At 44.3% G+C, this 21,571-nt stretch overlaps 1 protein-coding gene across 16 annotated transcripts in view; it reads left to right on the forward strand.

Annotated features, from left to right (window-relative positions):
- Positions 1-21,571, forward strand: part of eya4 (EYA transcriptional coactivator and phosphatase 4) — a 549,227-nt gene that overhangs the window by 326,238 nt on the left and 201,418 nt on the right. For 11 of the 16 annotated variants that reach the window (XM_068026406.1, XM_068026407.1, XM_068026412.1 and 8 more), the window contains exon 3: positions 3,289-3,413. The exons of the other annotated variants lie outside the window; for them this stretch is intronic. In XM_068026406.1, coding sequence (XP_067882507.1) covers positions 3,289-3,413 — 125 coding nt within the window. The remainder of the gene's footprint in view (positions 1-3,288; positions 3,414-21,571) is intronic. 16 annotated transcript variants of the gene reach the window in all.

Below are 21,571 nucleotides of genomic sequence, written 5' to 3' on the forward strand. Positions count from 1 at the left end.
AGTCAACATGGTTTTATGAAAGGGAAATCATGTTTGACAAAATTATTAGGATTCTCTGTGGATGTAAAAAGCAGTGTATAGAAAGGGGAACCAATAGATGTTGTGTATTTGGATTTCCAAAAGGCATTAAAGAAGGTCCCACAAAAGGTTACTACACAAGATAAGAGCTCATGGCGTTGGGGGTAATATATTAGCATGGATAGAGGATTGGCTAACTAACAGGAAACAGAGTCGGGATGAATGGGGCATTTTCAGGTTGGCAAACTGTAACTAGTGGAGTGCCACAGGGATCAGTGCTGGGGCCTCAACTATTTACGATCTATAGTAATAACTTGGATGAAGGGACCAAGTGTATTGTAGCCAAATTTGCAGACAGTACAAAGATATATCCCATCTCACGCCCAGGATATCGCTGCAGGGGTTCCTCAGGGTAGTGTCCTAGGCCCAACCATTGTCAACTGCTTTATCAATGACCATCCCTCCATCATAAGGTCAGAAGTGGGGGTGTTCGCTAATGATTGCACAGTGTTCAGCACCATTCACGACTCCTCAGATACTGAAGCAGTCCGTGCCCATATGCATCAAGACCTGGACAACATTCATGCTTGGGCTGATAAGTGGCAAGTTACATTCATGCCACACAAGTGCCAGGCAATGACCATCTCAAACAAGAGAGAATCCAACCATTTCCCTGTGAGATTCAATGGCATTACCATCACTGAATCCCCACTATCAACATCCTGGGGATTGCCATTGATCAGAAACTGAACTCGACCAGCCATATAAAGTACTGTGGCTACAAGATCAGGTCAGATGTTGGGAATTCTGCAGCAAGTAATTCACTTCCTGACTCCACAAAGCCTGTCCACCATCTACAAGGCACCAGTCAGGAGTGTGATGGAACACTCATTTGCCTGGATGAGGGCAGCTCCAACAACACTCAAGAAGCTCAACACCATCCAGGACAAAGCAGCCTGCTTGATTGGCACCCCATCTACCATCTTCAATATTCATTCTCTCTACCACTGACACACAGTGGCAGCAGTGTGTACCATCTACAAGATGCACTGCAGCAACTCCCCAATGCTCCTTCAACAGCACCTTCCAAACCCATGAACTCTACCACCCAGAAGGACAAAGGCAGTAGATGCATGGGAACACCAGCATCATCCTGACTTGGAACTATGTCACTGTTCCTTCACTGTCGCAGGGTTAGAATCCTGGGAGTACCTTCCTAACAGCACTATGGGTATACCTACACTACATGGACTGCAGTGGTTCAAGAAGACGGCTCACCACCACTTTCTCGAGGGCAATTAGGGATGGGCGATAAATGTTGGCCTAGCCAGCGATGGCCACATCCCATGAAAGAATGAGAAAAGATAGGAAAGCAAGTTTTGAGGAGGACACAGTCTGCAAACAGATATAGATTGATTAACTGAGTGGGCAAAAAATTGGCAGATGGAGTATAATGTGGAAAAATGTGAGGTTGTCTGCTTTGGCAGGAAGTATAGAAAAGCAGAATATTATTTACATGGAGGAGACTGCATAATTCTGCAATACAGAGGGATCTGCATGTCCTTGTACATGAATCACAAAATGTTAGCATTGAGGTAAGCAAGTAATTAGAAAGGCAAATGGAATGTTGGCATTTATTGCAAGGGGGATGGAGTATAAAAGTAGGGAGGTCTTACTACAACTGTACAGGTCATTGGTGAGACCGCACCTAGAGTACTGCGTACAGTTTTCATCTCCTTACTTAAAGAGGGAGATACTTGCATTGGAAGCTCGGAGAAGGTTCATGAGGCTGATTCCTGGGATGAAGGAGTTGTCTTATGAGGAAAGCTTGAGTGGGTTGGGCCTATACTCATTGGAATTTAGAAGAATGAAAAGTGATCTTATTGAAACATGTAAGGTTCAGAGGGGGCTTGACAGGCAAGACGCCGAGAGAATGTTTCCACTCACAGGGGAATCTAGAACTAGGGGACACAGTTTAAAAATAAGGGGTTCAGGCTGGGTCATTGAATATGTTCAAGACTGAGTTAAATAGATTTTCGATCTACAAGGGAGTCAAGGGTTATGGCAGGCAGGTAGCAAAATAGAGTTAAGGCCACAATCAGATCAACCATGATCTTATTAAATTGTGGATCAAGATCGAGGGGCCAAATGGCCTACCCCTGCTCCTATTTCTTCTGTTCTTATGTGTTATCATTGCTTTGAATTAAATGGAGGCAAAAATAAATTTGCATTTTGTAAGCTTGCATTTAAAAAAACTTAATTCTCATCAAATCATTGTATAATTTGAGTAGAAGATGACCTTGTAAGAGTAATTTGAGTTGCGCCCTTTCCAAGATATTGGAAAATTGTAACCTAATGGATTACTGTATCAGCCAACCTCACCTTCCTCCAATCAGGAGACTTCATTTTGTGTCATGTACTGAAGCAAGGCAAATATACAAAAATGACAGTTGAATATGCAACTCCTGACCTGTTATCCCTGCACAGATAGTGAAACAAGACATGTATAGAGTTCTGTGGTTCTTTACATATGTGTCCCTTTACTCTTGACTCCTGAAAGGTCAAATGTACCAAAAAGGTAAACTTCTGTATTGACTTAATATTTTAAACCATACTTCAATGCTGTCAGATGTTCTTGTGTTGGATACTATTTATTTTTCATAAAGTTTAAAAGCAAACTATGTGTATCATAGAACTAGAACTCTTTTCAGTTTGAAAAGAAAACAAAGTTCTCTAGCATTTTTAGGTTTCTGGAAATCCAGCTGCTCTTAAGAACATTTAATTAGAGAAGTATGTAATTTATGGTATAAAAAATTATATTTTGACTACAAATGGGAAAATTATCTTTTTTCAAGGGCATTGCACCCATCAGTGTGACCTAATTTTGAGCAGAAATCAATACTTCTGTTTGAAACCACTGCAGTAGAGAATTTTGTTTCCGCTATTGCATGAACGAAATGTGATACGATAAAAGGAGCCTGAAATGTATTTTGGCCAACAAATTGGTGCCTTAGCAACGTCCTCAGATGTACAAACACATCGGTAAAGGTTAATGTGAGAAATAACTTGTTTTCACTTTTGAAACAAAGAAACCCGATTACATAAAGATCTTTCAATTGCCCCCCAAATTATCATTTCATATCTTAAATTGCTGTGCAATAATGTTCAACATGTGTTTTTGAAGTGTTAGGAGTGACTCAAAAATGATATTGCTGTAAGTTGAATATTTTACCTATAATTGTGATGCAAGAAATTTTCATGTCCTGGCAGGTCTATGGAAATGCAGGACCTAGCAAGTCCGCACAATCGAGTGAGCAGTAGTGATACTTCTGCTGGCTCAAAACTGGACAAGGCCAACCTGAATAACCTTTCAATTATATCAAATGGAACAGCGGGTAAGTTGTGGGAAATGTTTCTCTTCATATTTCCTGCTTTTGTTTGCATTCTTCATAGCTGCTTTTGAAAATTCATCGCCATTTTTCTGTTTCTCATGGTGATAATAAAGTAGGGAGAGATTTTTTTGTGCACTTCCTCTATGCAGAGATGTGTGTTCTTCAAATGGGGCTTAGTCTAAAATGTGGACATTTTGTTTTAGACATTTTAATCATGTGGGTGGGCAAAGATCTCACAGCAGTCTCTAATTAAACTGGTACCTGCTCATAAATGAATGCAATCATATAAGTAATTATAATTATAAAAAAAACTATCTATAGTGTTTTAACATTTTTAGTTCCCTTCTGACTTATGACCATTTATTCTTTTGATATCTGTTGCACAATGTATATTTCTGTTAGTAGTAACACTACAGGTACTTCTATTTGAAGTATTGCAGCTGTAAAGTAATGCATGTCATGTGGCAAAATTGAAAATGTTTCCCTGCTATACATCATACAAATTAAGCGTAGGTAATAATAGTGGTGTTGTCCTCCAAAGAGTGTACATCACATGCTTTACTACATTTTGATTTGACATTTTTTTCCTGCTACTCAATGCCTGTTAAAATTTGTGTTTGGTGTAAATTAAATTACATCATTAATGTAAATTCAAAATAATTAATTAAACTAGTTGAGTTTCCAAGTTTGGTCAAGTGGATGCAGTGCAGGCCCCTAACTCCCTTAGTTAACAAAGCATTGTTGTATTTCCAGTTACACATTCATTTGGTTTTCTGAGTGAGATTGTTAATTCAGGGCCTTTTGATGAATAGGATTTAGACAAAGACCAATCAAATGCATTTCACTTTAGAGTTGAAACTTTACTCCATTTTATTTTGCTCAAGTGAACTCCAGGAACAGAATTTTCCCTGCAGGCTTCAGGATCCCGCTGTCAGACTGAAATGTGGTTTAGAAGACCGCACTATGTGGGAAACAGCCACTCAGTGTGATTTTCCCCAGGGTGGCCAATTGATGGCCAGAGACGAGCTCGCCATCCAATTAAGGAGGGTGGGCAGGCTCTTGAAGCTGAAGGGCCAATAAGAGACCTTCCAGCTTGAAAGGCACAGAAGGCTGCAATGGAGGGCAAGTAAGGGAGAGAGTGCTTCAAAATGGAGGCATCTTCTCTCCGACTTTTTAATATATAAAGTAGAAAATGGGTTTTGCAGCCAGACCACCACTGTTGGGGGGAGTGCTTCCACAGGGCAGCCTGTGGCTGCTGTATCACCCAAGCATGCAGGGAAGGCCTCTAAGCCTGCTTGGAACTCTGGCCCCACGGACTGCTGCTGGGAGGCCCCTTCCAGGCAGCTAAGCAGGCCTCTGTCCCTGCAGGAACCTGGAGGCTGCCCTCCCCCCACCAACCGCCTCCACAAAAATGGCCCATGGGTAGGATGGAGCAGGAAAGCTGGCATGCCAGCCAGCGCCGGTATTTTAATTACCCCTCAACCCCCGACTCCGCTCCCAGCTCCAGCAGGGCCTGAAAATCAAGTGGCATGTCCACAGTTAAAGGACAGTATTACTACATTTTGAAATGATTTTGTATTAGAATCTTTTGCCCAGGATCATCCTCATTAACTTCCAGTAGATATTTTGTTTCCTTAGACAAGGGAACAGGAAAGATTAGTCTTTAACTAAGAATGGATGAACTAGACTGTTTAGTTTTAGGTTGGCTTTGATTTTTTTTTCCTGGAGTGATCTAGCCACAGGTGAACTAAACTCCTCCAAAATTCATGCATAAAGTCTGTCCATAATTTTCTGTGAGGATTCTGGACTGTTCCTTTACTGCCTTCATACTTCTACAAGAGAATCAGTGACTAGATGTCATTGAGAGATACAGCACTGAAACAGGCCCTTTGGCCCATCGAGTCTGTGCTGACCATCAACCACCCATTTATACTAATCCTACATTAATCCCATATTCCCTACCACATCCCCACAATTCTCCTACCACCTACCTACACTAGGGGCAATTTACAATGGCCAATTTACCTATCAACCTGCAAGTCTTTGGCTTCAAGTTCTCCTTCAGTTTTGAACATTACCTACTGCTGCTTCACTGCCTTCATTTCAGTTCTGTAATTGCTTTAGAAAAGATAGAGTGGACAGACAGTGAGGTGGTGTTGCTATACATCTGCAAGATAAAATATGGTGTTCCAGCGGAATGTAGAAAAATACACATCAAACTGCTATGGGTACGCAACAGAGTCGACTCTAACTTGAAAAAAATCCAAGCTGGATACAATGGGTAATCGATTGACCTCCAAGAAAGATAGTTTGCTCTACAAAGAGATGAAAAAAGATGGGTAAGAACAGAAAAGTTATGATAATGGGTGACTTCAATCAACGTAATATAAACTTGGAAAATCTAAGTTGTCTAGAGTCAGGTATAAATGGACTATATGTCTGCTGCATGCCCCAGAACACTACATTTTGGCAGGAAGAATTTTAAAAAACAATATTCTCTAAATGGTGAGATATTACAGAGCTCTGAGTTGCAAAGGGAGCTGGTTGTCCGAGTGCATGAATCGCAAAAGGTTTTAGTATGCAGGTTCAGCAAGCTAATAGAATGTTATCGTTTATTGCGAGGGGAATTGAATACAAAAGTAGGGAGGTTTTTGCTTCAGTTATACAGGGCATTGGTGAGACCACATCTGGAGAACTGTGCACAGTATTGGTCTCCTTATTTAAGGAAGGATGTAAATGCATTGGAAGCAGTTCACAGAAGGTTTACTAGACTAATACCTGGAATGGACTGGTTGTCTTATGAGGAAAGGTTGGACAGGCTAGGCTTGTATCAGCTGGAGTTTAGTTGAGTAAGAGGTGACTTGCTTGAAACATATAAAATCCTGACAGGGTGGTTGGGGGGGTGTGGAAAGGATGTTTCCTCTTGTGGGAGAATCTAGAACTAGGGGTCACTGTTTAAAAATAAGGGGTTGCTCTTTGAAGACAGAGATGAGGAGAAATGTTTTCTCTGAGGGTCGTGATTCTTTGGAACTCTCTTCCTCAAAAGGCTGTGGAAGCAGATTCTTTAAATATTTTTAAGGCAGAGGTAGATAGGTTCTTGATAAGCAAGGGGGTGAAAGGTTATCGGGGTAGGTGGGAAAGTGGAGTCATGATTATAATTAGATCAGCCATGATCTATTGAATTGCGGAGCAGGCTCAAGGGACCAAGTGGCCTACTCCTGCTCCTAATTTGTATGTTCGTATGTAAGAGGTAGTGCTCGTCTCAATCTGGTAGGGGGCAGCCTTGGTGGGCTGTGACCACAGAATGATTAAATAGAACGTGATCTGAGATCCAGGAATACCTAGGATGAAGAACCAGGTATAGAATATTAATAGAACTCATTTCAAAAAATTGAGGGAACAACATAGGCAAATTGACTGGGGAAGGCTGTTCAACAACACTTCAGTAAAGGACAAGTGGAACACCTTTAAATGCATAATATTGAGCATGCAGGACAAATACATAACTGATACCAGAAAGCTTAGACTAAATGAGCTTTCATCCTAAATAGATGAATAAACAAATCAAATGTGAAATAAGAACAGATAGATAGCCTCTATAAAGGAGTAGGGGGGATGAGTTCACTGGGATAAATATTAAAGCATGCGGGAACATGTTAAAGAGGCAAAGATAGACCTAGAAAAGAACATAGCTGCTGACACAATGTACAACAGTAAGACATTTTTTCAGTATTTCAATAGAAGAGGACAGTCAGAGAGGTGAGGACCATAAAAATTACATTCAGCCTTAAAGCAAAGGATTAGCACAACAGTAACAACAACTTGTATTCATGTAGCACATTTAATGTAGAAAAGCACCCCAAGGCATTTCATAGAGGCATAATCAGACAAAAACAGATACTGAGCTCAAGGAGATAATAGGAAGGGGGAACTAAAATTTGGTCAAACAAGTGGATTTTACAGAGAATTTTATAGGAGAGGACAGAGTTAGGGACCAAAGGAGGGAATTCCAGAGCAGGGGGTCTAACTACAGAGGTTACAGCTGCCAAGGGTAGTATAAAGGGAAGGTAGATTTACAAAGCACGAAAGTCAGAGGAACGGAGGGCTTATAAGGGGTTGTGGGGCTAGAAGAGGTTACAGAGATGGGGAGAGATGAGTTTGTGAACGTATTTGAACACTGAGAATTTTAAATTGCAGGCACTGGGGGATCGGGGACCAATAGAGCTCAGCAAAGACAGGAGTGATCGATGATTAGGTGTGAGATAGGATATCGGCAGCTAAGTTTTAGATGAGCTGAAGTTCACACGGGAAGAAAGATATGAGGCCAACCAGGAGAACATTGGAATAGTCAAGTTTGGAGGTGACAAGACATGGCTCAGGGTTTTAGTCGCAGATGGGTTGATGCAGGTAATATTGTGAATGCAGAAGCAGGTGGCCTTTGTGATGGAGAGTATATGGTGTTAGAATCTGAGCTCCATGCTGAATGTGATTCAAAAATTTGCAAACAGTCTCATTCAACATGAGACAGTGTTTAGGGAAGGGGATGGAATCATATGAACATACAAATTAGGAGCAGAAGTAGGCCATTTGGCCCCTCGGTACTGTTCCGCCATTCAATATGATCATGGCTGATCTGTTTGTGTTTCAAATTCTACACTCCCATCTACCCCCGATAACCTTAGATTCTTGTTAGGCAAGGGAATCAATCTATCTCCGCCTTAAAAATTTTCGACGACACCGCCTCCACCACCTTCGGAGGCGTTGAGTTCCAAAGTTGCAGAACCCCCTGAGAGAAAAAAATTCTCTCATCTCTGTCCTAAAAGGACAACCCCTAATTTTAAAACAGTGCCCCCTAGTTCTGGACTCACCCACAAGAGGAAACATCCTCTCCACATCTACCTTGTCAAGACAGTTCAGGATCTTATAAACTTCAGTCAGGTCTCCCCTCACTCTTCTAAACTCCAGTGAAAACATGCCCAGTCTGTCCAACCTTTCCTCATAAGACAACCCGCTTATTCCAGGTATCAATCTAGTAAACCTCCCCTGAACCACCTTTAACGCATTCACATCCTTCCTTAAATAAGGAGACCAAAACTGCACACAGTATTCAAGATGTGGTCTCCCAATGCCTTGTATAACTGAAGCATAACATCCTTACTTTTAGTTTCAATTCCTCTCATAATAAAGGATAGCATTCCATTAGCCTTCTTTATTACTTGCTGTACCTGCATACTAACCTTTTGTGACTCATGCACTAGAACACCTAGATCCCTCTCGGTGGGAGTTTGTGACAGAGGGACAAAGAAGATGGCTTCAGTCTTCCCAGTGTTGAACTGGAGGAAATAACTGGATATGAGACAAGGGCAGCTAAATTGAACAGGCCCCAAAAACAGGCACAGGGCTTGCAATGCATGCTTACCTGCTCATTACCATAATTGTAGCGTGCTGTAAGCATTAACTGCAATGTTGAGTGACCACACACCTCAGCAGAGGACCCAAAATCATGAGAGGCTGGCATGAGTTAAGGCTGGCATGAGTTAAAGCTAGCATGAGTTAAAGACAGCCTGTACCTCTTAAAGGGCAAGTGCATTGTGCTGGACCAGGTGGTGGAGGTCCTTGTACAAGTCACTACAATGTGGAAAAAGACAATAGCACAATGTAGGAAAGAGTGTGCTCCAAAGTTTTCAGACACTGCACTGCAGGCCTCAGTGGAGGATGTGTAAAGGAGGAGAGCAGTTCTCTGTCCCTAGGGGGCCAGGAGGCCTTCCAGACAAATGGCCTGATGACCATGTGACCAGATAGCCAGGGCAGTCAATGCCAGGAGACCAGCCAAGATGAAATGCCACAAAAACATTCAATGATCAGTGAATTATTCTTCGAATGCCATACCTCACCAATTGCCCCACTAGCCTCAGACACTGCTCAAGGCACCATACCCCCAACACTCACCTGCCAACCATCTCTATCAGGACTCTTTCTTATACATTTAGCACTGCTGCAAGCCTCAAACTACATCTCATAGCTTGCACACACTGCCAACTATTCAACCACGACAGCCACATCACCCAAACAGTTTGCACGAACACTCATTGAAACATTTCCCTCTCTCTTGCAGCACAAAATGGTTCCCCAGCAGAGGCAACAGGAGCTAACTGGCAGGGATAGGTGTGCCTACATGTACTTAGCTGCTTGGAGGAAATGGTCCTGGCCATCATTAGAACAGCATTGCTGAGGCCTTGGCCTGTGGCAGGTCTGAAACCATAGATGATGATATATCCTCATGCCTGTTCCTTCTTCTCACATCCCAATCATTCCAGATTGCTTCTAATTTACAAGCTGCACATGCACCTCTTGCAATTTGTCCACAACCAATTACAAGGATTACTGAAGTGCTGCGCGTGGAACACAAACCTGCTGTCCTCTTTCAGGAATGCAGTATTCGTCCTCTGCCCTTGCTGTTGCCTTTCAGCCAGCCAGCCCCGATTGCTGCTGGCCATGCTGAGATGGTGCAGCCTGAAGCTGGGCCCTCTAGGCCCAGAGCTGCTCGAGGTCATCCTCCAAGGCCATCTGCCATCTCCAACCAGTGCAAGTCAGCAGCCTTCCACCAGTCATGCTGCAGCCACTAGGTTAACACTAGGTTACCGCTGACAGATGTCATGAACTGTCTACTCTGCATATTTCCGGCTGAGTAAGTAAGTGCTCACTGCACACACACACGGACACACACGCACACACACTAATAGCCTCACCATAATGGTGTCCGGTGTGACTCGCAACAGAAGTGTGCACACACGCCGCTACTTTGGACCTCTAAGGATATTGGAGCAAAAAAGCAGGCACTATAATTCAAATTTTACACCGAAGCAGTCTGACAACACAGAAGTAGTGGTGGGATTGAGGGAAGTGGTAGAGCACAGTGTCATTATTTTTTTTCATGTGGAACCCGACCTTATGGGCAGAATATTACCACAGGCTTCGGGATCCTAATGTCAGAACCAAAATGGGGGTCCCAAGCCCGCACTTGGCGGCAGCGGGACCTCTGCAGAAGTGGCGTCCTAATTGCCCGCCTCCAAGCTTGCCACTCAATTAAGGACGGCGGCAAGTCTCCAGTACTGCCAGCCCAATCAGAGGACTGGCAGCTCTGAAGCCTTGGCAGCCCCAACAGGAGAGGTGGGCGCTGCTAAGGCAGGTAGAAGATCGAGAACATAAAGGCGCCCTGGGAGAAGTAAGTTTAAAATCAAAACTCGGAGAGGCCAAGCAGGCAAGCCGCTCTGATCAGAGGAGAAAACCCCTCTGTCCTGACGCAGCCCCCTTCTATTTTCCTAACAACCCCCACATCCAAGCCTGCCGTGCTGGGGCCAGGAAAATTCTGCCCTATGCCTTTTGTTGATATTGCCAGGAAGCAGCATTTAGAATTGTAAACATTTTGAATATCCTCCTAAAAAATGTAATCCTAGGCAAAATCAATGACTTCTGTGTAAATCAGATGGAAATTCTAGACAAGCTAAAAACAGTAAACCTCCAGAGATAGATGGTATTTATCCCAAAAAGTAGATGAGGGATTATCAATTACCTTCCAAACCCGTGACCATTACCACCCAGAAGGACAAGGGCAGCAGATGCATGGGAACACCACCACCTGCAAGTTCCCCTCCAAGCCACACACTATCATGACTTGGAACTATATCGCCATTCCTTCACTGTCACTGGGTCAAAATGCTGGAACTTCCTAACACCACTGTGGGTGTACCTACACCCCAAGGACTGCAGAGTTCAAGAAGGCAGCTCATCACCACCTTCTCAAGGGCAATTAGGGATGGGAAATAAATGCTGTCCTAGCCAGCGACATGAATATGAAAAAAAGATCATCAGGCACTGGGGAAGTGCCAATAGAGTGTAAACATGCCAATGTAGTGACCATATTCAAAGGAGTGACAATTCAGGCTTTGGCAATTATGATCATAGTAGAGGTGTTAGTAATGGGGACTGAGGGCTCTGGTGGTTTGGTTTAGTACATGCTCCTTTTAGTCTCCTTTCATCTAGAATTGAATTCTGCCCAGATTCAACAGATAAAACTCAAGTTTTGAATATGTGTAAGTGTTTCCAACAGGAATAAACTATTATTTTGTACCAACTGGTACTCAGAGAGAAGCTCTCCATTAGTCTAGTATGAATTTTTCACATTTCACAGCCAGCCATCCTCTTGGCCTATCCGAGTGCCTTTATTATTACCATAGTCCAACCTTAATCTTTCAGACCAATTCTAGGGCTGCAATCTTCCTGGATAATGTCACCATTTTTCTGAGGGTTAAAACAGGAGCAGTATAAAGAGCAAGACAGGAGCAGAGTGGGGCTCTCTGTCTCTCATTGTGGGTCTGTGAATGGCAAGGGAGAAACAAAATCGCACAGTGGCGTCACCACATAAAGAGGCACATGGGGGTAAGTCTGCAGGTAAAAATTTAATTTGATCAACCTCTAACATAACCTAGATCAATTATTTAGTATAAAAACTAAAAGTACGACAATTTGATTTAAAAAAACTAAACTTTAACTAATATTTTATGCATTGTATATTTTATAATTTGTCGTAATTATGATCTGTGTTTATTCTGGCCTGGGGGATAAAGTTAAAATTAAATAAAAAGGAATTGTAACATTAAAGGGTTCCTTTTTTATTAAATAAATGTTTGAAATATATATATAATACAAGTTAAATAAAACATTTAAGTTAACCGACCCACGAAATATGTCAGCGTAGGCGAAGAAGCTGATTGGTGAGTAGCTGGTAACTGTTTATTTAAATCTCAAGTTATTTCTCTTAATTTAGTTAATAGTCAAATAAATAGAGGTATGGCATGGATTTTTAGTCCCGTAGAATGCGCATCCTGTTCCATGTGGGAATTTCAAGATGCTTCTTGTGTCCTGGACAACCACATGTGCAGGAAGTGTCGTGAGCTGGAGGAGCTCGAGCTCCGAGTTTCGGAGCATGAGCAGCAGCTAGCGTCACTGTTGTGCTTCAGCAAGGCTGAGAGCTACATGAGTAGCATGTTTATAGAGGTTGTCACCTGTAGCTGAAGGCAGAGAGGGTATCAGTGACTGCCAGACAGTCAAGAAGTGCAGGAGTCCCCTGAGTGGATCTCATTCTCCAACCTGTAAAAGTTCTTGGTGGTTTTGAACCTTGGACAAGACAAACCAGAGCAAAGTCCAGAGCAGCATGGCTAACTGAACTGTACAGGGGGCAGGAGGAAGATTAGGAAAGCAATAATGATAGGGGATTCTATAGTTAGGGGAACAGACGGGCATTTCTGTGGCCACAGATGAGAGTCCAGGATGGCATGTTCCTTCCCTGATGCCAGGTTCAAGGATTTCACTGAGCGGCTGCAAATCACACTGAGGGGGGAGGGTGAACAGGAAGGGTTCATGGCGCATATTGGTACCAGCAACATAGGTAAAAAGAAGGATGAGGTCGTGCAGGCAGATTTTAGGGATCTAGGAAGGGAACTAGCAAGCGGGACCTCAAAGGTAGTAATTTCGGATTACTTCCAGTGCCACTTGCTAGTGAGTAATTAGAATAGTAGAATAATAATTAGTGAGGTGTTAGATAGGGTCAAACTAAAGGGAAGCATGGTAAGTAAGGTTAGTGAGCTGCGGGCACAAATAGCCACATGGGAATATGATGTCATAGCGATAATGGAGAACTGGCTCATGGTGAAAGAGGAAGTAATTGGGATACTGGATGGGCTAAAAATTGATAGAGGAGACATTAGAAAGGCTGGCTGTACTTAAAGTTGATAAGTCACCAGGACAAGATGGGATGCATCTGAGGATGTTTTCACCCAGCCACTGCTTGTGCATGGAAACTGAGACATCAGCTATCAGATGCGGCAGTATGGTTGGGCGTGCAAGTGTTTTCATGGAGTTGGCCACTACTTTCACATTGGAAAAGATGGACTCCAAGCTCTGCATAAAGCCCTGTGCCAAGTTGATGCCTGACTCCTCCAAGTTCCTTGACAGTGACCACAGACTTTTCAACAGGCCTGCCAATGTGCCAAGCATTTCCCATCAGCCGCCTTCTATGGCCACCCATTTAAGTCCTCATCTGAGTCCTCTCCAATCGAACACATGTGCGATTGTCATCCAGTGAGCTGGCTCCTGCTCTGGCTGCAGTTCACTCATGCCCAGAATCTCACCACGTGCAGAACCCACCTCTAAGCTATGCTCTAAAGTACACACAGTATCAGTATCTGAGCTGGTGGCTGCAAGTAATGGTGTTTATTCATCATCAGTGCCTTGTTGCTCTTCCACCTCTGCCTTGCCAGGTTGTAGTTCTTGGGTATCTGAAAGGAGAAAAACACAGTGCTAAGTATGTGGTGAAGAAACCAGAGGTGGGGAGGGTGGAGCCAGAGCTGCATGCATAAACCATGTGCAGCGTGTAAATCAAAAGAGATTGTGGAATGAGGAAAGAGTGACGCATGAGAAGGAGGATTCATCTTCTTCAATGTTTTCAGCCCCACCTCAAGCCACACACACTACTGCTTCAGTGACAGAGAGCACTGTCTCCTCCATAGAGATAAGCACATGCAGGGGTGTCTGTTCCCCATCGTTCTGGTGCTGCTGCCTCCAGTTATGCGCCACCTTGTCATACAAGAGAAAGGGAACTGTGTCAGTGAGTGTGGTTTAATGTGGGGATGTGGCTGTCATAGTTGAATAGCTGGTAGTGTGTGCAAGCTGTAAGATGTGGGTGTGAGGCTTGCAACTTGACTAAAAAAAAGTGAGAAATTAGAATATGAGAGTAAACTAGCAAGAAATATAAAAACAGACAATAACAGCTTCTACAAGTTTATAAAGGCTACGGGCCAAGTGCTGGAAAATGGGATTAGAATAGACAGGTGCTTGATGGCTGGCATGGACATGATGGGCCGAAGGACCTGTTTCTGTGCAGTATAACTCTATGACTCTTTAAAAAGTAAGAGAGTAGCTAAAGTAAACATTGGCCTCTTTGAGGATGAGATTGGGGAATTAATGGGAAGCAAGGAAATGACAGAGATTTTGAAGTATTTTGTATCTGTCTTCATGATAGAAGACAATAAAAGCATCCCAATAACTGCAGAAAATCAAGGGGCAAAAGTGAGGGAGGAACTTAAAATCAACCACTATCACTAGAGGAAAAGTACCTGGAAAACAAATGAGACTAAAAGCTGACAAGTCCCCTGGACCTGATGGCCTGCATCCTAGGGTCTTAAAAGAAGTGGCTGCAGCAATAGTGGACGCATTGGTTGTAATCTTCCGAAATTCCCTAGATTCTGGAAAGGTCCCAGCAGATTGGAAAACTGAAAGTGTAATTCCCCTATTCAAGAAAGGAGGGAGACAGAAAGCAGGAAACTATAGGCCAGTTAGCCTAACATCTGTCATTGGGAAAATGCTGGATCCATCAAAAAGGAAGTAGTAGCAGGACATTTAGAAAATCATAATTTGAGGGGACGGTGGCGTAGTGGTACTGTCAATTGACTAGTAATCCAGATGCCCAGGCTTAAGTTCTGAGGACATGAGTTCAAATCCCACCATGGAATCTGGTGGAATTTAAATTTAATTAATTAATAAACCAGGAATCGAAAGCTAGTCTCAGTAATGGTGACTATGACCATGAAGCTGTCATTGATTGTCATAAAAAAAACATTTGGTTCACTAATGTCCTTTAGGGAAGGAAATCTGCTGTTCTTACCTGGTCTGGCCTACATGTGACTCCAAACCCACAGCAATGTGGTTGACTCTTAGCTGCCGTCTGAAATGGCCTGACAAGCCACTCAGTTGTCAAGAGCAAATAGGCATGAGCAACAAATGCTGGCCTTGCCAGCAACACCCACATCCCATAAAAGAATTTAAAAAATGCAATCAAGCAAAGTCAACATGGCTTTATGAAAGGGGAATCATGTTTGACAAATTTATTCGAGTTCTTTGAGGATGTAACAAGCAGAATGGATAAAGGGGAGCCAGTAGATGTAATGTATTTAGATTTCCAAAAGCCATCCAATAAGGTGCCACAGAAAAGGTTATTACAGAAGATAAGTGCTCATGATGTTGGGGGTAATATATTAACTTGGATAGAGGATTGGCTAACTAACAGGGAAAAAAAACGTCAGGATAAATGGATCATTTTCAGATTGACAAACTGTAACTAGTGAAGTGCCACAGGGATCAGTGCTAGAGCCTCAACTAATGACAGTCTATATTAATGACTTGGATGACAAGACCTAATGTATTGTAGCCAAATTTGCGGACGATTACAAAGATGGGTAGGAAAGCAAGTTGTGAGAACGACACAGAGTCTGCAAAGGTATATAGATAGGGTGATGTGAGTGGCAAAAAATTGGCAAATGGAGTATAATGTGGGAAAATGTGAGGTTATTCACTTTGGAGGATAGACGAGAAAAGCAAAATATTATTTAAATGGAGAGAGACTACAGAATGCTGCAGTATAGAGGTATCTGGATGTTTTCATACATGAATCACATGCAGGTACAGCAAGTAATTAGAAAGGCAAATGGAATGTTGGCCTTTATTGCAAAGGGGATGGAGAATAAAAGTCTTGCTTACATCTGTACAGGGTGTTGGTGAGATCACACCTAGAGTACTGCATACAGTTTTGGCCTTTTTTTTAATGAAGAATATACCTGCATTGGAGGCAGTTCAGGGAATGCTTCCTCAGTTGATTCCTGGGATGAAGGGGTTGCCTTATGAGGAAACCTTGAGCAGGTTGGGCCTTTACGCATTGGAGTTTAGAAGAATGAGAGGTGATCTTATTGAAGCACATAAGATTCTGAAGAGCGTTGACAGGGTAGATGCTGAGAGGATATTTCCCCTTGTGGGGGAATCTAGAACGAGGGCATACCTTCAGAATAAAAGGTCTCCCATTTAAGACGAACTGAGGAGGAGTTTCTTCTTTTAGAGGGTATTTAATCTTTGAAATTCTCCCAGAGAGCAGTGGAGGCTGGGTCATTGAATATATTCAAGGTTGAGCTAGATAGATTTTTAATCGACAAGGGAGTCAAGGGTTATGGGGGGGGGGTGACAGGAAAATGGAGTTGAGGCCGCAATCAGATCAGCAATGATCTTATTCAGAGGCAGAGCAGGCTTGAGGGGCCGAATGGCTGGTATTCCTTATGTTCTTAGCAGTGCTAAGAGTGTGAGAGTGAGATAAAGCTATGAATGTCAGGCATGCGTCGTGGTTGATAGAGATTGTTGGTAGGTGAGCGACGGGGAATGGTACAGGTTGTGAAACTGGTGGTACAGTTGGTGGGAAATGGCATTTGAAGATTCAGTTACTGAGTTTGACCACTTGTGAGGTAATTCTTGTGGCACTACATCCAGGTCCTCGGGGCTTGGCTCCTGGCATTCATCGCCAGAGCTATCTGGTCTCACTGCCTTCTGAGAGTTTGTCTGGAGGGTCTCCTGGCCCTCTGCAGATAAATGTAATTTCTTCTGCTGTGCACATCCTTGACCAGAGCCTCCAGTGCAGCGTCAGAAAATCTTGGAGCTCGCTTTCTGCCATGTTGTGCATTAATTAGGTCATGTTCCTACTCACATTCTTTTCTACAGCCAGTTCCAGCATCTACTCCAGCCAGAATGCACTTCCACTTTAAAAAGTGCAGGCTCACCTTAAGCAGAGCAGGCTAGCCTGTCATGACTTTGCATGCACGGCTGAGGCGTGCAGCCACTCAACAGCACACTTCACAACAGTCATTTAAATGAGCAAGCGGCACAAAGTTTTCTTGCTGCCTGCGTGGTTAGCAATGGGCACAGATTAATTGTGCGCCTGTTTTGGGGCCTTATTGAATTTTGGAGCCTTCATATTTATTGCCATTATTTTAAAAAAATGATTATGTATATTTGTATTGTGAAACAATATATAGACAACACTTAGGGCTGAAATTTATACTTCCGCCGCCGAAATCGCTGCCGCGAAATAGCCAGGGCGGACCGCCCCCCCCACAACCGATGATGTGGGGAAGGGGCCGGCTGTCCCTCCCCGGCAATGGCGTTAGCTTCCTGTGCATAGGCGCTGACACCATTTTTAAATGGCTTTGAGCCCTACCGATCAATTTAAATATTTAAAGCAACAGGCAATAAAAAAATAGAAATACATTTAATTTGCCCCTCTCACATCTCCCCAATAACCATAGAATTAATTACCTGCCGTCCCACCCAAAACACTTAACTTGTCCACCTGACCTTCCCCTCCCCAAAGTACATAAACTTTAAACTATAACCTTTCCCACCATCCCCCACACCAGTGATATTATTTTGACCCCATTTCCCCCCCCCCCCCCCACCCGCACTGAGAAACTTGCCTGCACCCCCCCTCCCCACCAGTGTTACGCCTCAGTTCCCCGGACGGGGATCTGAAGGCACGGGAGTGCCGGCCAGCAGCATAAAGATCGCACCAGGACAGACTGCGAGAGCGTAAGGGTAATTAATTCAATGATTTTAATTAATTGAAATATTTAAATGGAGCTCCCATCGCTGAGCAGCGGGGGAGCTGCCACGAGGCCTCACCGCCGCCAGCAATGTTGGGCCGGGCCTTCCCGGTGTCGGGGTGGTCCTCTCCCAGAAGCATTTTACTGGCACCCCCCCCCCCCCTCCCCGCACCACAACCCTGGACATTGGGGGGGTCTGTAAATTTCAGCCCTTAGTTTGTCACGAAACAGTAATTCAGCATGACAAGGTAAACATTTCAAGAGTGCAGGTGAAGTATAACTATTTATCACAAGTAAATATTTCTGAATACCCCACTATCCCCAGTCAAAGAGTCTCTTTACTTTGTAGCAGTGAACAGTGGAGGCGGTGGCGTAGTGGTATTGTCACTGGACTAGTAACCCAGAGACCCAGGATATTGCTCTGGGGACATGGGTTCAAATCCCACCACAGCAGAAGGTGGAATTTGAATTCAATTAATAAATCTGGAATTAAAAGCTAGTCCATTGTCGATTGTTGTAAAAACCCATCTGGTTCACTAATGTCCTTTAGGGAAGGAAATCTGCTGTCCTTACCTGGTCTGGCCTACATGTGATTCCAGACCCACAGCAATGTGGTTGACTCTTACATGCCCTCTGAAATGGCCGAGCAAGCCACTCAGTTGTACCTAACTGCTACAAAGTCAATAAAAAGGAATGAAACCGGACGAACCACCTGGCATCGATCTAGGCACCGAAAACAACAATGGCAAACCCAGCCCTGTTGACCCTGCAAAGTCCTCCTTACTAACATCTGGGGGCTTGTGCCAAAGTTGGGAGAGCTGTCCCACAGACGAGTCAAGCAACAGCCTGACATAGTCATACTCACAGAATCATACCTTACAGACAATGTCCCAGACACTGCCATCACCATCCTCGGGTATGTCCTGTCCCACCGGCACAGTGGTATACAGTAGGGAGGGAGTTGCCCTGGGAGTCCTCAACATCGACTCTGGACCCCATGAAGTCTCATGGCATCAGATCAAACATGGACAAGGAAACCTTCTGCTGATTACCATCTACTGCCCTCCCTCAGCTGATGAGTCAGTACTCCTCCATGTTGAACAGCACTTGGAGGAAGCACTGAGGGTGGCGAGGACACAAAATGTACTCTGGGTGAGAGACTTCAATGTCCGTCACCACGAGTGGCTCGGTAGCACCACTACTGACCGAGCTGGTTGAGTCCTAAAGGACATATCTGCTAGACTGGATATACGGCAGGTGGTGAGGAAACCAACAAGAGGGGAAAACATACTTGACCTCGTCCTCACCAATCTGCCTGCCGCAGATGCATCTGTCCATGATAGTATTGGTAGGAGTGACCACCGCACAGTCCTTGTGGAGACGAAGTCCCAACTTCACATTGAGGGTACCTTCCATCGTGTTGTGTGGCACTACCACCGTGCTAAATGGGATAGATTTTGAACAGATCTAGTAATGCAAAACTGGGCATCCATGAGGCGCTGTGGGCCATCAGCAGCAGCAGAATTGTGCACAACCACAATCTGTAACCTCATGGCCCGGCATATCCCCCACTCTACCATTACCATCAAGCCAGGAGCCCAACCCTGTTTCAATGAAAAGTGCAGGAGGGCATGCCAGGAGCAGCACCAGGCATACCTCAAAATGAGGTGTTAACCTGGTGAAGCTACAACACAGGACTATCTGCGTGCCAAACTGCAGAAGCAGCATGCGATAAACAGAGCGAAGCAATCCCATAACCAACGGATCAGATCGAAGCTCTGCAGTCCTGCCACATCCAGCCGTGAATGGTGCTGGACAATTAAACAACTAACTGGAGGAGGTGGCTCCACAAATATCCCCATCCTCAATGATGGGGGAGCCCAGCACATCAATGCGAAAGATAAGGCTGAAGCATTTGCAACAATCTTCAGCCAGAAGTGCCGAGTTGATGATCCATCTCGGCCTCCTCCTGAAGTCCCCAGCATCACAGATGCCAGACTTCAGCCAATTCGATTCACTCCACGTGATATCAAGAAACGACTGAAGGCACTGGATACTGCAAAAGCTATGGGCCCTGACAATATTCCGGCAATAGTACCGAAGACCTGTGCTCCAGAACTTGCCACGCCCCTAGCCAAGCTGTTCCAGTACAGCTACAACACTGGCATCTAACCTGCAATGTGGAAAATTGCCCAGGTATGTCCTGTACACAAAAAGCAGGACAAGTCCAACCCGGCCAATTACCGCCCCATCAGCCTACTCTCAATCATCAGTAAAGTGATGGAAGGTGTCATTGACAGTGCCATCAAGCGGCACTTGCTTAGCAATAACCTGCTTAGTGACGCTCAGTTTGGGTTCCCCCAGGGCCGCTCAGCTCCTGACCTCATTACACCCTTGGTTCAAACACGGACAAAAGGGCTGAATTCAAGAGGTGAGGTGAGAGTGACTGCCCTTGACATCAAGGCAGCATTTGACCAAGTATGGCATCAAGGAGCCCTAGCAAAACTGAGGTCAATGGGAATCAGGCGGAAAACCCTCCACTGGCTGGAGTCATAGCGCAAAGGAAGATGGTTGTGGTTGTTGGAGGTCAATCATCTGAGCTCCAGGACATCTCTGCAGGAGTTCCTCAGGGTAGTGTCCTCGGCCCAACCATCTTCAGCTGCTTCATCAATGACCTTCCTTCAATCCTAAGGTCAAAAGTGGGGATGTTCACTGTTGATTGCACAATGTTCAGTACCATTCGTGACTGCTCAGATACTGAAACAGTCCATGTAGAAAAGCAGCAAGACCTGGACAATATCCAGGCTTGGGCTGATAAGTGGCAAGTAACATTCACGCCACACAAGTGCCAGGCAATGACCATCTCCAACAAGAGAGAATCTAACCATCTCCCCTTGACATTCAACGGCATTACCATCGCTGAATCCCCCACGATCAACATCCTAGGGGCTACCATTGACCAGAAACTGAACTGGAGTTGCCATATAAATACTGTGGCTACAAGAGCAGGTCAGAGGCTCGGAATCCTGAGGCGAGCAACTCACCTCCTGACTCCCCAAAGCCTGTCCACCATCTACAAGACACAAGTCAGGAGTGTGATGGAATACTCTCCACTTGCCTGAATGCGTGCAGCTCCAACAACACTCAAGAAGCTCAACACCATCCAGGATAAAGCAGCCCACTTGATTGGCATCCCATCTACAAACATTCACTCCCTCCACCACCGATGCACAGTGGCAGCAGTGTGTACCATCTACAAGATGTACTGCAGCAATGCACCAAGGCTCCTTAGACAGTACCTTCCAAACCCGCGACCTCTACCAACTAGAAGGACAAGGGCAGCAAATGCATGGGAACACCACCACCTGCAAGTTCCCCTCCAAGTCACACACCATCCTGACTTGGAACTATATCGCCGTTCCTTCACTATCGCTGGGTCAAAATCCTGGAACTCCTTTCCTAACAGCACTGTGGGTATACCTACCCCAAATGGACTGCAGCGGTTCAAGAAGGCAGCTCAACACCAGCTTCTCAAGGGCAATTAGGGATGGGCAATAAATGCTGGCCTGACCAGCGACGCCCACATCCCATGAATGAATTTTAAAAAACTTCTTGATAAAAGTGCAACTGTGTCTTTAAATAAAAGCCACGCTCTATTGAGCAGTAATTTACAAATGTGAATTATGT

Source organism: Heterodontus francisci, chromosome 3, assembly GCF_036365525.1.
Source record: "Heterodontus francisci isolate sHetFra1 chromosome 3, sHetFra1.hap1, whole genome shotgun sequence".
In the NCBI taxonomy this organism is placed as follows: Eukaryota; Metazoa; Chordata; class Chondrichthyes; order Heterodontiformes; family Heterodontidae; genus Heterodontus; species Heterodontus francisci.